Source organism: Trematomus bernacchii, unplaced genomic scaffold (genome assembly GCF_902827165.1).
Source record: "Trematomus bernacchii unplaced genomic scaffold, fTreBer1.1, whole genome shotgun sequence".
In the NCBI taxonomy this organism is placed as follows: domain Eukaryota; kingdom Metazoa; phylum Chordata; class Actinopteri; order Perciformes; family Nototheniidae; genus Trematomus; species Trematomus bernacchii.
In genome coordinates, this window is record NW_022987646.1 from 1,747,172 (window position 1) to 1,766,445 (window position 19,274).

The following is a 19,274-nucleotide window of genomic DNA, read 5'->3' on the forward strand; positions in this document are numbered from 1 at the left end:
GCATATAATAATGTTAAATGTGCTAAATATATACACTGCAAAAAACAAAAAAAGAGGAGTAAAAGTAGCCCCCGACTTGTTTTATTTTTTGAAAGTAGCTCTCATCCTAAAAAAGGTTGGTGACCCCTGCTTTAGATGTTTTAGGTAACACTTGTACTATGAATAAGATGACCCATGGTCAAAGATTTTCTCCTTATTTTGTTAAGCAATATAATTGAGATCCATTGTCCTGTAACCCAAACATTATTGCCACCATTCATCTGTATTGTTTTAACATTGAATATGCAGAAAGCAGTCAATGCATGATGAAAATAAAGCCTTTAATAAGATAACACATTTTACATTTCTAAAAAAATACTGAAAACAACTTTTAATGTCAAAAACATTTAAGACAATTGCCACCTTAAAAAAGGCAACAAAGTAATTCAAATAGTCTGAAACCCAAGAAAAATGCAAGGTCAGACTAATGACGCATAAAAATAGTGCTAATTCTTTCCAAAAAATACACATTTTACATAAAAAACATGCACCTTGACAGATGCATCCATGAGCACAGAACAAAATACAAACCTACACACACAACCACACACACACTATGCTACAGTGAATTGGTCAATGGAAGCTGACTCAGACTTGCCTGAGGGTAGTAACTCACTACTGGGGCATCTGCTGCATCCAAGCACATCTTAGTAATAATGCTGCAGGGTGCATCTTTGTGTCAGTGTGCGCGTGTGCGTGTGTCTGTCTGTCTGTCTGTCTGTCTGTCTGTGTGTGTGTGCGTGTGTGTGTGCGTGTGTGTGTACATTTGTTTAGAGTATGCTAACAGTGTTATAATAATCTCACCAGAATTAGTTTTTTGTTCATGTCCTTGTCTGAGCTGATCAGAAAATAATAATAGCAGAGAGCAAAGGTCAGAATAGAAATTAAAGTAGGGAAAAAAGACTCAAGTTCAAAGTTTAAAACGGCAATCTCTCTTCTACTGACTTTGCTTGTGTGTCTGTGTGTGTTGCTGTGTGTGCTGGCCTGATGGCAGATGATATTTTAAGGGCCGGATGAAGGCAAGATTTGACCCCACCCTCTCCCTCGAGCCCCACATCCGCCAAGTTGTAAAAACCTCATTTTTCCACCTCCGCAATATCGCCAAACTCCGTCCCTCTCTCACCCGCCCTGCAGCTGAGCGACTCATTCACGCCTTCATCTCCTCCCGCCTGGACTATTGCAACGCACTCCTCTACGGCATCAGCACTACATCCCTCAATAGACTTCAGCGTGTCCAGAACGCAGCCGCCAGACTCCTCACCCACACCAAATCATGGCATCATATCACCCCGGTCCTCAAAGAACTTCACTGGCTCCCCGTTTCACACCGCATCCAACACAAACTCCTGGTACTCACCTACAAAGCCCTCCACCACCTGGCCCCCCCCCTACCTCACTGACCTCCTCATCCTCTACCAACCACCCCGGTCCCTCAGATCCACCTCAGCCGGTCTGCTTTCCATCCCCAAGGCCAAACTCCGGAGCTTTGGGGACAGAGCATTCTGTGGCAGCCCCGAAGCTCTGGAACTCCCTCCCCCAAGACCTCCGTGAGTCCGAGTCCCTCACCCTGTTCCAGTCCCGCCTCAAAACCCATCTCTTCAAATCTGTATACCCATAAGCCCCCCCCCCCCACCCCCCACTTCCTCCTGACTGCTTTCTGTTTTTTTTTTCTTTTTTTTTCTCTGTTTTGTTTTTGTTTTGTTGCCTGTCCTTGTCTGTCTACCCTTCCCCAAATGTAAAGCGTCTTTGGGTCTTAGAAAAGCGCTATATAAATAGAATTTATTATTATTATTATTAAACCACACTAAATGTACTGACTCAGCCACAGGGCACTGAAAGATGAACAACTGTGTAAGTGTGTCCTCTTGCATACCATTTCTATCTGAGACTACCTTAAACTTTCCCTCTCACGCTCTCACTGTCACACACACACACACAAACACACACACACACACACACACTAAGGTTGTGGCGCAGCTGTTGATCCCAAATAAGCCTAATTCTTTCTGGCTCACTGTAGGTATTTTGGTTTGTCAGAGCTGGAAGACGGGAGATGAGGCACAACGCTCGTTCCCTCTCCTGCAAAACACAAAGATGTCGATACTCTGTTCATGTATTCCAAACTGTACTGGTTTACCTTTCGCTGGCAAAATAATGTGAAAATAACCCATTGTTTTGGGGATAGGTAAAAGAAGAAAACGAGGAAGCCTGGGTGAGCCATTTCTTACTGTCTCTCTCTATCACTCACATACACGAACAAGACTGACTTATACATTCAACACAAACTCTCCGAGAGCATCTGTCTTTTGTTTTGTCTTCTCTTACATCTAAGCTTTTTTTTATGCTTCTCTCCCCAGTTTGGAGACATCTGTTGTGCAACAACTTAATCAGGTACCAACCTGAGCGAGAGAGAGAGACAGATGGGTGGAAAACAAAAGGAGAGGGGATGAAAATAAGTGATAGAGGGCCAGAAGGTGAGACATTGAGACAGTCTCACATCACCCATGTCTTCCTCTATTTCTGTTGTTTTCTTCAATTTGTTTTATTGCACCCCCATTCCAATTTCAGACTGTCATTTCTCTAGTTCAGTGCAGAGTTGTCTTGTAGAACCCCTCCACCTTATTAGTGTAGACATAAACCCTCTCCCCTCTGTCTGTTTAGCTTGTACTGCTCTCTCTCTCTCTCTTACCATTCCATTCAATGTTTTTCATTCTCCCTGAATGGCCATTGGCATTATTCATCTATCTGGCTTTTTCTCCTCTTCTTAATTATTTCCCTTCTTCCCTTCTTTATGCTGCAAAGCATAAAGAAAGGAAGCAATGCAGAGGTTTTGCCGGCCAGGGTTCTCATTAAACTCCACCATGCAGTCTAGCAACACACACTCTAGATGGTGTGAATGTGTACTAAATTAAATCCGGAAATAAATATCAGAACTAGTGCTCACTCTGAGTGTGTGTTTGCTAAGAGAATACTTTGATCTGGAGTCTTGACACATATATGCAGTCCATCAGCAGACATTTCCCCTAATGCCATATAAAGCATGTATTAGACGTTAATATGTTTGTACCTGTCATGTCCCTTTGAATCTCAGCTACAGCCTGTTTTCTTTTGTTATACCGCAACCGGCGCACGCTAATGTCATCCTATTGCACTCCATTCATTCATTCATTCATTCATTCATTCATTCATTCATTCATTCATTCATTCATTACTTCTCCCTCTCCTCTCCTTTTTCGGCTCATGCTTAATTACAGATATCCAGACAAATAGAGCTGAAAAAAGAGCCACACCTTCACTTCAAAAACTCAGCAGGTTGCCAATACCTTGCAAAAGCAATTTAAAAGACCTCAGATGGATTCCATTGATGTATTTGTTCTGTGTGAGTATTAAAGGTGTTTAGTTCATGAGCTAGCTGGATTTTGTTTCGACAGACTAACATGCGGCACAATCAATTAGATTTTAATTGGTCAAGGCCTGCACTATTGCACAACTGGAAGACTGGAAACAAAACAGCTTAAGGCTATTTACTTTATTCTTTAGGAGACAAATTGCACTGGGCAGGCACAGAGCTCAGGGGCATTACACATTCATCCAGTGATCCTTAAAAGATAAAGAAAAGGTTTTTTAGTTCCTGCCTGCATTGTTTTACTTTAACACTTTACTAATAAAAATCCTGTGTAAGAAGGTTTAATGTTATATGAGAGCAAATAATGCTTAAAGTTCAGTTATAGGTTGTTTGCTTATTGGTCTGCCTCAGCGGTAATAATCTAGAATGTATTATTGTGGTCATTGGCACATTTATAGTTTAAACCAGTCGAAACCGATGTTGTTGCGGCCCACTTATGGCACTTTAGTTGCACCTCAATTGACCATTGGTATTTAAATATCTCAGGAAACTGTAAGCATTCAGCCAAACAGCTGTTGAGGTAATGGGATTGCTTTCGGCCTATGGAGTAAAACTATACAGAAAACCTCCAAATGAAAGAAGTTGTTAGGAAATACAATGAGGGAGGTAATGATGTTGAGAGATAGTCTGAAACACATAGGAACTTGGTGTTAATATAAGCTGTGATTGAGTTTATAATATCTAGCTAAACTATATTCAAATGTCAACAAAGAAATTGGATCCCAACATGTTCTCAGAGTATATTGGATGTGTTCAACGCTGTCTAATTTGAAACAATCACCCAGAATGCAGTGTAAACATTTCCATTATGTGTTCTTTACTATTAAATAGCTCTACGTCTTACCACACTGTCCCGGCTGAGGACCTCCAGAATGTTGTTGAGCAGCTCCAGACTATTTCTCCTCTCATCGTGAGGCCCGTCAGCCATGCTGGCAAGTGCCCCACCCAACTCCCGCAGCATCATGGGTAACAGCACATCACGGCACTCTGCGAAGAAACAAAACCAGCGATGGTTCAAAATGACAGGTTTAATAAACTAGTCTGTAAGAAAAATGAAGTGCTAGACAGCCTATTTGCAAGAGTGATGTTTTATTTACATATTTTAGGCAGGGCCATAAAAGATGTGAGTGTCTTAAGATGTTTAATCACACACATCAACAGTCAGAGCCTTAAGATTTACATTTATGCAGTTCCTCTCTGAAAAGCCCTTTAATACCTAAACCCACACATCAATTGGTTCAGCTCCTCTGAAGACAGCCTTGCCCGCACACTTTGAGTAACGATGCAACTGCAGCATGAAGAAGAAATGCAACCGTAACCCAAGACTGCACAATGAGGTGGTATCAATCAAGTGTCTATTTACAGTTCCATGCATGTCTGCTGCTCTGTCAGCCGAACAGACAACTCATCAATCGCCGTGGCCAAATGTTTCTCTGTGCCATCTATCTGATTGATCATAATCTCTCTTTAGCCTCTGTGTTAACTGTGTCTCACAAGACATCGTCAAAAAATGATATTACATTACGTCAAAGTCGAGAACACTTATGTGGGAACAAAATGTCATTAATGTTAAGATATCCATATCAAAAGCTAATATACATGGAGCATCTATTATATTTATACTACTTTCACATGGTGCTTCACCGCTCCATCAATTATTTATGGATGCTGTATGGAAAGAGCCTTCGAGTTATAGGAAGGAAAAGGGACACTGGTAGCAAAAGCACTGTAGTGAAAAGAGACCTTAAAGCAGACCTGAGTAAGTCAAATGATGTGTATGAGACACATTTGAATGGCTTTATTAATAATAACACCTTTTCTGACCAATGCAGCCCAAAACATATGACTGGTTGGATTTATTTGACAGTGTGTTGGTTAAAAAATGACTCCAGAAACCAACATGTATCTACATCTACAAACACTGAATGTGAGTGTTTTATGATATGTGCCCTTTTTTTAAATGGGTCATACATCTTTCAAAGTTATTGCCAATTCAATAATAAGGGAAAAGGCTGGTAGCTTGTATTCAGATAAAATATTGTGTTATATAGGATTAAATAATGAGCATGAGTGTTATGGCATACTTTGGATATCCTAATTTAAACAAATCTAACTAATATGACATCAACCAGTGTTTGGACAATAAACTATCTACATGTATACAATTAAACTTAGCATCAAAATTCAAATAAAGTTATAGCGGTTAAATACAATGACTTAATTCTTAGTTTCTGTACAATACACTTTTTTTTGCTGTTCAACAATATCCCTTATGTGTCATAGTGCCTGCACTCAGCTGCTACCATAATCACTGCCTATCTTAACACACAATCAGCATTTTGGCCAAGATGGTTCTGATCACGGATGTAGCTTGCAGGTCAAATAATTTATCTCAAGGTCAGATATCAATACCAATATGACGCAGTTACACATGTACAAAGTAAGGAAACAGTGATTGCTAAAAACTGATCTTTATATTTTTCATTTGTCTACCTTGACCTCTCCCCTTCTTGTCTCGTTCTTTTTTAATCATTCTGCCCCCTCCACCCATTCCTCTCTTGTAGCCGCAGGTAGACAGAGCCCATTAAAAGCTCATTTGGGCTTATGCTCGTTAGTTCCATTATTTACTGAGGCAAGCTTATAGGCCTGCTGAGTGGACCTTCAAAACACACACACACACACACACACACACACACACACACACACACACACACACACACCACACACACACACACACACACACACACACACACACACACACACCACACACACACACACACACACAACACACACACACACACACACACACACACACACACACACACACACACACACCACACACACACACACACACACACACACCACACACACACAACACACCACACACACACACACACACACACACACACACACACACACACACACACACACACACACACACCCACACACACACCACACACACCACACACACACACACACACACACACACCCACACACAACACACACACACGAAAGGGGGGTTAAGAGAGACAGTGAAGGGGAGATGCATGAGTCACTAAAAGCCCTCATGACTCAGAAAAATGGAGGCAGAGGAGGGGGCTGGACAGGTAGAGTAAATCCAACATTCACGATAAGTGTGGAAGACAAAAATAAGTAGTATCTCAGTGCCATGCAATTTAAAAATAATTACCATTATGTATAATGTAAAACCTGAAACAAAGTTGTGTCTTTAACCGAAAAAGACAGAGGGCTCCTGTTCTGTGGCTGTAGAGATGGTGCTTCAGAGGCTGCCAGCTTTGTATTTGAGAAGAGAGCCTGTTAAATCTGTTTAATCCATCACAACAGAAACTCATCATCTTTTGTCCTTTCCGATAGAGAAAACAATAGGTTATGTTTTATAGCAGTAGTGTTGTGTGTGCGAGAATTAATCCATCTGCCTTCTGGGTGCTGGATGAACCACTAAACCCGAGTACAAATTCATTCCCTGCTGAAATGACCCCAAAGCCACATGTTTCTTTATTTCTATTGATCTAAGAAACTAAGCCAGCTGGTGTTTATAGGTGCAACATGTTCAGGGGAGCGAACATGAGTATATAGCAGGGGGTGGTTGGTTTGAAATGGTATCCTGTTGTACGAAACATCGCATGCTTTTTGTTTTACTGTGTCAGGAGCCAGGCTTGATGAAAATATAACCATGACAGCAGGCTTCAAGGTCTACTATGTTTACACTGACCCTATATAAATGTCAAGGAAGATGGAAGAACCCATTTAGTCAAGCCTCAGGCATGACATTACTGCAAATGGTGTGTAACATTTAATATAATGTACACACATACTGTGCAGGCTAGATGGGCATCTAGCTAGCTAGTTTTACACTTAATGACGAGAGAGAACGTGCGTTTATATTTCTCTAGGGTTATAATCTTTTGTTTTGAGTTAGGAATAATCAGTCTCACTTTGTATCTTGAAGAGTGAAGCCTGGGTAGAACAAAATGAGGTAGAGAAAGAAAAAGAGATAGTAAATAAGGGATAAATAAAACTAGACTATTGAGACTTAATCTTATGTCCTGTTTCATTGTGATTATTTTCTGAATGAAGAAAATGTTTGGTAATATTCAGGTAGCAGGCATACTCATGCAATGTACTTTAACCTTCTGCATTTTCATTGTCTACCAACAGTGACACAATCTGCTTGACTCATTAACTTTCTACAGAGCGTGCTGACACTGGAAGATTATATATTTTCACCAATTTCAATAGTGATGGAAAAACAACTAGAGTCTCACGCTTTTTCGAATACACTCTGTTTAACCTGTGCTCTCCTGGGAAGTTTCTTATGCCGAGTAAAACACCTCAGTTCAGTCAGCAGCAGCTTCCCCTCTTAAACCTCTGAAAAAGTATTTAAAAAAACCCATTATAACTCGCTCATCTCCAACATCCTACTTTGATTGATCTGATGAGGTGTGAATGGTCTGTTTTGATTTTACCTACATTCCCTTTCCCATCATGTCTCTGGAGCTCCTGAGTATGAACTGAGTTCGATGATAAGTACAGACTGCCTTTGTAATACATCTCTGCGGCTGATACTCTTCAGTCAGCGATGTGGAACAGTGCCTTTCACTTTGCAGGTATTTCTCTGCACTTCGCCTGGCTTGGAATAACATCAGGAATGTTAATATCTGCTGCTTCAGCCTGAACCGAAGCTCTCTCAGGGACTTCTTTGAACTGCAAGGAGGTCCTCGGGGCTTTCAGTCTTGTAAGAACAGCAGCTACGTTGGTGTGCGCAGGTCCCAGGGTCAAGGTCATTCTTTAAGAGGGCATTTGAAATGAGGTCCATTTCCAGGAACACTTTCTCTGCAGCACTGAGTGCACACTCTAAGTTCTGTGGAGAACTGAGTGATTGAACCAACAAAGGGATATGCAAAAAGGTGTTCTCTTCTTTAAATTAAATTAAATTATGCATCCTCACAGCGGATAACAAAATTGGTCGAAACAAACATGGAGGCTTCTGGTTTGTTTGACTCTTTAAGCCACCGGAGGTCATTTCAGTGATTTTCTTAACTGAGTCAAAACAAACTTGAGAAGTATTATCATTTTTGACCGAGTAGTTTATCAGGGAAGACAATTGCCCTTATTTGAGCTGGAGGACCTTTCATTGTCGCAGTAATTTGTTGAAATAACAAAATGACTGCCTTGGCAGATCTGTTGGGTATTTAAATGCAAAAATCTTGCAAATGTTGTTTCCTCTTACAATCTGCCAGCATATACTCCTTTCCCTCCTCCTGGTGGATTCTTCCCTCTTGAGTGTCTCTCTTTCATCATCTGCTGTGTATATTCCCAGAGTTTCCTGATTCTCTATGCATATTATAATCTCCATCTTCTCAGCTCCAGCTTTTGTTTGTAATTGTTCATCTTGTTTTTGTCTCTCAGCAGATCCCACCATGGGTCTTTGCACAGCTTTCCTCTTGATTACCATTCCCTGTTTTTCAGTTCTGTCAATCAAAACTCAGCAACTTAGCATTTCAGGTAGGGTTGTCACAATATTATTTTACAAAAGGATAATAACTGGTAAAATAAATGACAATACTAAAAATAAATCTGACATTTGTAGACAATGTAAAAAGAAGAATGATGCTATGAGTGAAATTAATCTTAAAGTTTGTTTACTGTATGTTTTGTCGGCAATTAAAAACACTCATTCACTCACACATGGGGGGGGGGGGGGGGGCACTGGGGAAGGGAGCAAAAGTGTAAATGTTAAGATATTATTATAATATTTGTTCACATACTATCAAGCATGTATTACTGACATTAAATAATATTTAGATATTTAAATATCACGGTAAATCGCAACAGCCCTAATTTTCTGTGAAAGGCTTCCACCATAAACCTCAAAACAAATCGGCATCCTTCACTAGGATTGGCAGAGTCTAACCCCGGTCATGGACCTAATCCTATAACCGTAAACCATTTTTGCCAAGGTCTGTTTGGTGGAGCTTGCTAGTGGCAGCTTTGTAACAAAGCAGCCTAAAAAGAGACTCTGCCTGAGTGGCTCAAATAAGGATGAGAGGAGGGGTAGTGGCTGGGGAGAAGAAGAATTTTAGGAACCTTGCAAAAGGCACCAGAGAAAGGCATTTGACGGATACAGTTCAGTTGTTACCTTTTAGTCACATTTGAAGAGGTTTGATATGCAACATGTACAAAATAACATTTTCAAGCTATTTTTTCATGGCAAAGGTGTATTTTTCACTTTCCCATTCACACCTGTGTTTCTATGTTCCACTTGCCTGTGTGATTTAGTTGCGTTATGCGTTTTATCCTGCGGTGTAACAGTGCAGCAAATCAATTCAGCCATGTTAGGGAAGAAAGCTTTGCCCAACTGGCGCTGATGGGCAAATGGAAATCAATATCTTGGGGCTAACATTGGGATGCTTTTCAACTTTTCCTCATCTACACAGGCGCTGACGCACAACACACAACATATTCAGAGCGTGTACATACAGAGCTTCAAGTACTCATCTATATTCAATTGAAATGTATTTTTATTCTAGCCGTAATCTCAGCCTTTGACTAATAAAAGCAATGTGTCTCTGTGTGTCCAAGTGTGAATTGTCCTTGTGTCTGATTTGGAGCTTCACTGATATTTGATGTGTGAGTTGGAATGTCTCTGTGCCTGTGTGAGCGTGTGGTTATGTGTTTGGATTACCAAGTTTATGAGAGCAGACAACCATCCGTGCTGGCAGGCCACAACACAGAGAACAGCTTTGATGGCTCAGCAGCCAGCTCATCTCTTCTCTTCTCTGCTCTATTTTTTCATTTGACAGGCAAACACAATAAACTATAGCACATGATAATGAGATGCAATCTCAGTTTCTAAGAGGCATGTAAATCATTGTTCTCTTCCTCGTATCTCCATCCCTCTCTCTTCCCTTCCTTTAGTTGTCTTCCCTTCCTTTAGTTGTCGTCCCTTGCTTTCGGCAAGGCGGAGTGATAGAAAAAATGATAATGAGGGGGTTTGGAGGCACAACGACAAGTAAATCTTTTGAGTTGAGAGGGGGCTGGGACCAAGCCAACTGTCTTCCCGCTCGTTTATGACTAAATGTCTCTCTCAGCATGTTTCTCATCTCTCCGTGTCACAGTGGGTGTCTCCTCTCATCCACTCTCCCTCCATTCTTCATTTGTCTCCCTCCCTCCTTCCTAACTTTTTTTCCTTGATCCATTTTTACACCCCTTTTGAAATAGAAAGCACTTATTTCTCTGTTAGCATTAAGGTTTGTGCTTGTCTGTTTACATTTCTTTCTTTTTTTATAGCTTGTTTGATATGCTGTTGTGCAAAATAGACGTATTTAAATGTTTTAGTGGGATGACTCTTTTCATAGAAATGCATAAAATAATCTAAAACTGCGTGAATGAATGCTCTCCCTGCTATGATGCTGATGAGACCTGGCACAATCCACTGTCAGCAGAACCAAAGAAAACACAATCACAGTAAAGGGCGGCGTCTCGAGCACGATTATTTTTCTTCAGTATGATATTGCTGATACTGATCAGATAATCCCCTGAGTGATTCGTCTAGATACAGCTTTCAATTAATTTTCCCTGTGTTTCAAACAGCGTGCAAATGATCTTTTTTCTTTCTTTCCACCTGTCTATGACTCACCCGCTAATTGCCACATCTCATCTCTGCTTTCCTCCCCTGCTCCCTCTCCCATATGAATATTTAATTGATTGACCAATTAGTCTCTTGCAAACATCGGTTGCTTCAGCGTTTCTGATGGAATCCAAACGATCCAGGGGCGGATCAATGGTAGATGAATGCCTTATGGTCAACAATGTCCCTGCTTTGACTGGTGGACAGGCTAATTCTCAGAGGGACATATCATGGTGTTGCAGCCTACTGTTGAGCATATATCTGATGACGTTTTTTAATTCTGCATCGTAGTTTTTCAGCATTGTGAACCTGAACAGTACTACTAACTCTAAGTATTATGGGTACTGCAATCAAAACCAACTATCAAGTTGAAAAATAAAGTAATACGTACTTTTTACAAGTAGTGCCGTTTCATTTCATGTGGATCATGTGTTCTAAGTGAATACTGATATCTGAATTATAACTTCTGAGTTAGCAGTAACGCAACGGGAACGTACTGTAGAGGCTGCATACTGTGTTACGTTACCTTGACAGCACACCCCACCGTGTTACCATGACAACACAACCCTTACCATGACAACACACAATATTCCCCGTTACCATGCAAACACAATCATTACCATGGAAACACACATCGTCACGTTACCATTCAAACACACCATGTTCTGTCAGGTTGTTGATGTCTCTGGTTAACATTTAACCAATCACATCCGTACTAAATAAATGACTGGGCAGGTGTGCTGATACACAGACCGTGGTGTCCCTCTACTGTCATTGTCTGCATTCAGTTTCCATTGAGATTAACTCAGAGACACAAGCATGGAACAGAATATAAATGAGACAGAGGTAGACTGGGAGACAGAGGCATTTCCCAAAATGATTAAACTCCATTCACTTTGTTCCATTAGTCTCATCCATCCTTCTTTTAGTTCTTCTGCAGGCTCTGCAGACCCTTAATGAATGACAGACACTGACTCTCTCTCTCTCTCTTATTAACTCTTTTAAACCGTCAAGCCACAGCTTTTACAGTTAGCTCAGCTACTTTGGGTCATTCTGTTAAACAAAAGTTTTTAAATAATTTGTGGCAGATGGCTCCTCTGCTGTTGAACACTCGATGGACACAAACCCCACTTTTTAAACCAGTTTACATTCAAAATCTTCTGACAGGTGTTGCAGGCTAGGTGTTTGAGATCTTGATCTCAACGCAGAAAGAGTACAGCGTGACATGAATCTTAATATGATGCAACAAAAGCCAATGTTAAAATTATATATTAAAGCAAGACTCAGTAGGAGCTAAGAGAGGAGAAAAGAGAAGAGAACTGAAAAAAGATAGGAGGTATGCAGTAAACAAAGACTGTAGGGAGGAGAACAGATACAAACACATTTAACAGCCTGGGGGGGGGGGGGCACAGCAGCCAATGACTATTATGAGTTTTACGATTCACATATTTGTCTCTTAATATGTCCATATAACTAAGGATACAGCATATGGGCACATGGGGGCTTACTGGACCACCAAGCAACCTGTTACAATCACACACCCTGAGCAGCAGTAAAGCTGACAGCTTTGAAATGACATCTCAACCAGCTGCTTTGAGAAAGGCTTGGAGAAATATTTAACAATAAGAGGCTCTTGTGGTGCATGCAAATAGTTGCTTACCCTCAGTGTAACACTCACACATATACAGTATAACATAGCGTATTCACACTATTAAATACACTGGCGTTTTACATCTGCTTTTAAAAGTATGTTAGAATACCAACACAGCCTAATCTTACTTTAGACGGCATAAATAGACATTCATAGCCACATCCCACTTGGTTACAGGGTAATATCTTAAAACTGTCTTACGGGCCAGATGTAGAAAACCCCTCTCAGTATCATTATATCTCAGGCTTAAAGTGACCTGTCAATAATGCTGATTGGTAGAGAATGCGGGAACAACCAAGATCACTCAACACTCAACACTGATTAAATCCTGACGTTAATATCTGTACAGCACATTAGTCATCCATATTCATCAAGCCCTGACATGCATCTGTTAAGTAATCACAGCAGGGGAAATATAGACACGGGTGGGAACAATGTCAACAGTATTGTATGATGTGCGGCAGTAAAGCACAAACACTTAAGTAATGGGATTGCTGCTGTTTATATGGCTTGATGTGAATAATGCATTTAAATCAAATGTTTACAGTAGAGATGGCAGAATGCAGCTTCTCTGATTTTCAGTTTTATGGTTTTAGTATCATGTTATGTTACAGACACACTTAGCACAAACAATTCATCACACCAAAATGTGGTTTATGTTTCATCTGTTCTACAAGACGGGTGACATGACTGCTGTCTTCCCTCCAGCTGTACAGATGGAGGAGGGGGAATGGCTGTCTGGCTGAAAAATGCAGAGGGTTATTAGATGGAATCAGGGATTTGGCCTGATTTTGGAAAGTAAAACGCCATTTTCCTCCCACTGTCCTTCTGCTCTTTGCTCTCATTCTTTTCCCCCCATTTATCAGTGTTAATGCTCTCAATCTGTCACACTGATTGCATTATAATTTGCCTAAAATGAGCCATAATGCGCATCGTAAATGTCATGTTGTCTCAAAACCAGATTAACCCCCCACACGATGCACATGTGTATCTGTGCCTGTATCTGCATATGTGTAAACAGTATTTGCTTGCCAATAGCTTTAATCCCACAAGCATATTTTTGAGCATTGGAAAAAAATAGAATCCCTTCAAACACGGCCAAAGGATGCAATTGGACATGAGGGGCACATGAACAGGCCCCACACACACACACACACACACACACACACACACACACACACACACACACACACACACACACACACACACACACACACACACACACACACAACACACACACACACACACACACACACACACACACACACACACACACACACACACACACACACACACACACACACACACACACACACACACACACACACACACACACACACACACACACACACACACACACACACACACACACACACACACACACACACACACACACACACACACACACACACACACACACACACACACACACACACACACACACACACACACACACACACACACACACACACACACACACACACACACACACACACACACACACACACACACACACACACACACACACACACACACACACACACACACACACACACACACACACACACACACACGAAAGTGAACACATGTGACTACAGTGTGACAGGACCTCATTGCAAAAATAGAGACTGCTCTCCTAGTGAGTAACACCAAGTAACAAATACATGGTAGTTCCAATACTTTCTGGATTCGCTTATTTTTACCAAAATATTTTCAAAAAGGAATATTTAAACCAATCCACATCCTGATTATATTCCCTACACAACCACATGTTGTGTTTTCTGCTGTAAGAAGATGCCCTCTTGCAATGACGGCACTTCAATCTAACAATAACAGTATGTGACGGGATAACTGTGGAGCTAATGCGAATGTGCTGCTCATTATGCACTTCATAGTGAGTAAAAAATACATTAAATATCAAGGTATGATTCAAATACAGATAGGTTGCATTGCAGTTGGTACTTTTATAATCAAATTACTACTGAGATGTTTTTTTAATTTTTTACTGGTTTTAATTCTTATCTGTTTTTTTTAATTCTCACTCTCGAACATTAGCTAGCAGGTGACCTCTCGACTCTTGCCACGCACAGTCGCACACCCTCCCCTTCAATCATCTAACATCTCCTACACTGTCAAAGGCTTGGCATTTTTCCCTGGAGACGGAGCTTGGCAGGTCCTCCCCGACAGACAGTCAAACAGACAGGTATGGTTATTAAATATGTATTGCAGAGCAGTGATAGGACACCCGGGGCCATTAGCCATGATAAATATATAATCTAGCTGTGCTACATATTTCAGCCTCCTGGACGAATGGCATCCCCGCATACAAGCCGTCTGATGAGCATCCCAATGCTTAAATGCATCTCAATTAGACTGAGCGTCAGCCCTCATTTGGTGAGGCAGGGATCGAGATGGAATAGACCAATGTATAAAAGAACGAATGAATAAATAAGCAGTGTGCCGGAGGATGGGGGGGGGGGGGGGTAGGGAGCTGGGACCGACAGCAAGCGGGTTTGCTGATAGATTGCGTGTGAGCAGGCCTTAAACTTTAATCACTTCTGGACTGTTTTATAGCAAAACAACATCAGTATGTCTCTCACAAACTCTTACTTGTTCACTCTCAAGCTATTTAGTTTTCTTTCTGTACCACCACCGGTTCTCTCCTCTCTCCAGAATACCTTGTTTCCCTATAAATGCCAGTGTCTCTTCACCACTCAACTGTCATCAATCTTTCCCATATCTCTAAACTTGTCCCACCTTTACTAATCATCATGTCATCCCCCTTTCCCTTTCTGCCAGTGGGAAGTCTTTTATTTTCCCAAAACATCTTCCCTTACTCTTCTGTCTCCCTCCTTTGCAAATTAGTTTGATATTTTCCATCTTTTCTGCCTTTGTTTGTTCATTCCTCATTTGTCTCTAAACTACCTCTGCCTGAATCCCTCTCATCTGGCATAGGAAGTATTTTTATTACAAATAGAGATTTCCACCCTCTCAAATGACTCTTAACATGGTTGACTGGAGCTAAAAGTATTTAAATATTTGCTTTCTAAATGGTTTTAGGTCAGCCATCTGGTTTTCACATATTGACTGATAATTCAGAGACCTTGTTTGCCTAAATTGATTTGTAGCATTTTGGCATGATGCCTTATACACCTCTTTATCTCTTTTCTACCTGTTGTTCCCATCACTCCCTCTCCTGTTACTTTCATCGCTTTCTTCCCTCTCGCCTTCCTTCCCTGATGACAGAGTGTGACTCAGAGAATGTTGACAGCGAGCCAGAGGGCCCAGGCTGTCGTTGAGGCCCCTTGGGAATCAATCATCGGAGCCAAGATCAATACCAAAGGACCGTATCGTGGACCGGCCACTGCCTCGGCTGGCAGCGGCTGACTGATGAGCGGACCCACTGCTACACCGGGAAAAAACAACGTTTAAGGCAGAGCCCACGCTCATTTAGCATGCACCGCTGCACAAATACTGAAATGCACAAATACACCCACACCGAGACATGGTGTCATCAGTCACTCTGAAACAGATACATGCAAATGTGTTTGCCCCATGTGCGCATGGATGCATTCTCATACACAACCTGCACTATCCATGATGTAACTTAAACTCTCCCCAACAGCCCAGCATGCATCCCATCCCATCCCATCTCATTCAGACCCATTTCTGTCTGAAACCACATTTGGTCTACCACAATCACTCACAGCCTTTTTCCAATTCTTCCACTGCAGAGGCCCGATGATGGGCCCCCTTATCGACTCGGTTTTATACAGCAGCACAACATTTGCCCACTCTATTCATCACTGTGTGGTCCTCTGCAGGGGAAACTACCACTTATCAGCCCACTACAAGCCAATTAGACTGACATAATAGGGCTGAACCGTAGTAGGGGGTGAACTTGGTGCAGAGTGTATGATCCTTAATGTGTAGTGTACTTTAATGGCCCGATACATACAAAAACATGTGTCTCTGGCAATTACACCAAATCTAGGGAAATCAAACAATAGGCATGGTGTGAACATTGACACAGTAATGACTATGACACTGCTGCGCTCTGAAAACACTTTCCGCTTATCTGCCTCACACATTAGGCGTTATTACTTCTTCTCCTTTGGCAAACTGCAGGTATTACCTTTGACATTAATATGGATAGCACTCATCTTTCTTTATATTCACTGGCAACAATTAATAAGGCGTAAACCATGTATTCATTTTCTGCTTGCAATAATGTTCATGCATGTTTTCAGTCTGGGCGGATAGGGAATGTCAACACCACAAGGACAAAAGCCAACGAACAGATACTGCTTCAGACTACAAATGTTTACTGGTTAGGTCCATGTTATTCCAGCCTGCTGACTTGAATTTACCAGAACATTAATCGGTGCCACTTGTGCTGATTGTAATAATATGGTATCTGACCGGGGTACATCGAGCTGATTGTAATGTCAGTGGAGATAAACATAGCAGCACTCAAATAGTTTGTTACAGCATCAGCATCAAATATCCAAACTCTTTTGTTTTTTTCCCTCAATAAAAAATAGCCACTGACAAAAATACTGTTTTGACAAATAAACACAGATATCCATTTAGTATTAAGGTGAATGTAAGCTGAAGCAACTGTTAATGTTAAAGTAGATTTACCCTTCTTTTTTCTTAGAGTAAATCAAGCAAATATCAAGGATTCAAAAGATTGTAGTTGAATTCATGTTAAAAATCATTCATTGTTCCTTTTTTAAGTATTTGGGAGTGTCATCCTCCATATCGTCTGCTTCCTTGGAGATTATAGGTTGCCATGTCATTCCTATATTAATGAAATTGACTTGAATGTGTGTGTATGGTGCAGGAAATAAAATAAAGCATACATGAATAAACAACAGTTTGTCCTTTCACCATGTGGCAGATGCTTTTACCCAGAGTGCTTTACTGGATTGCCCTACAGGGAATGGAACATTACCCTTGCCGTATTAGCACCACACTTTTATCCACTGCGCTGTATCAAGATAAAGCCTTTGAAGTAAAGGACATCCTTCCTGATCATAAAGTACAGTGGGAACAGCTGTCTGCTCAGTCCTGTAGCTGTGCGGGAATTACTCACTGTATAATAGACCTTTTAATGCGATCTCAACCTTTAAGTGAGAAGCAACTAATGCTCTGTAGGATTTCACAGACTGCGGTGGTATTTGTTCAGAGCTGGGCACATCTGTGATTGGTTCTCCCCACAACCGTTAAGTCGGCTATTGGTTAGCAGCTCAATGCTGAGGCCTATGACAGAAAAAATAAATGACACACCTTGTCTCTGGAAGAGTTTGCTGCTGACGATTTCAGTCATGGAGGCCACCTTCTGTTTCTGGAGTACCTCAGGGGGGATGCAGGAATAAAAGTCATGCAGCAACTCACTGAAAAGAGAAAGCAATAGGCAGTGGAATAAATAATCGGCAAGATCATTATACGGAAGGAACAACAGGCTTGTTTTCTTGAAAATGAGCACAATAAATATTCAGGAATAATTTAACACAGATTATTGCATGTTTTTTTTAGTTTGAACATAATCTCCTCATTCCTTTTTTCCCCACCTTGGAATTGATTCAAAGATAAAAGACGGAACCACGCCTCAGTAACTTAAGCTTTAAACATTTCTCCTTTAAGGTCATAAAATATGCAAACACTGAAAGCACAGCGCAGCATAGACATGGGTAAAGCAGTGTATGCCGCATGAAAACAAATGAGCCACAGCCTAAACAGGCTTTAATGAAGACACAGGTTTGAATCATCCTACGCCCCCCAAATTCAATTTTAGAATAATTAAACAGCCTGGTTGCAAGCCCCGATGCCACTTAGAAAGATTGAATACTCACAGCATGGCAAACCCTGTGTCTACATGTTTGTATCTCACTTTGTTTCTGTCTACTTAACTGATGGCATACAGGCTGCAACAGCACTGTCACTGATGGTATTAAAAATTAAATGCACAACCCCGGCTAACAAACACAACAAAAGGTTTGTTTAACTTTTGGTGTGCATAAGCTGGCAGGAGGACATGCTGGGCCCAGAGGCTGACTTATCAGGCCCAGTAATCATCTGAGTAGAATGTAATTAAAACCCAAAATGTCAGCATATTCCCACATGGACAAACAAAGGACAACTAGAGCAAACAAAACACAGGCATAGCTGACAATGTTTGTGTTTGTAGGCTCGGCGGATCACACCATAGGTGAGTTTACAAGGTGCAGGAATGTGACTATACCGAAGCTGAGACAAGGCTTTGATGTCCACCTATTTCGCACTGATTGTAATTCACACAGCTTGCTTTTGGAAACTCTGCCTGAGGCCATTCTGATCAGGAATGCAATGGGGACCTTACTTTCAAGTGTAGATGGCTCGGTATATTTGTGCATGTGGGTAAAGAAACGCAGAAGACGGGAGGTGTGTGGAAGAGAAAAAGAGAAATTGAATGACAGAAAGTGAGAATATATGCACTGATTTTGAAACTCGATGCCCTTCATCACCTTTCTACCGGTGTATTT

The 19,274-nt window shown here is 41.2% G+C and overlaps 1 protein-coding gene across 1 annotated transcript in view; it reads right to left on the reverse strand.

Moving 5' to 3' along the window:
* Positions 1–19,274, reverse strand: part of LOC117485498 (dedicator of cytokinesis protein 2) — a 98,227-nt gene that overhangs the window by 56,147 nt on the left and 22,806 nt on the right. The window contains exons 24-25 of the mRNA XM_034134049.1: positions 18,040–18,146; positions 4,290–4,432 (exon numbers count right to left, since the gene is read on the reverse strand). Coding sequence (XP_033989940.1) covers positions 4,290–4,432; positions 18,040–18,146 — 250 coding nt within the window. The remainder of the gene's footprint in view (positions 1–4,289; positions 4,433–18,039; positions 18,147–19,274) is intronic.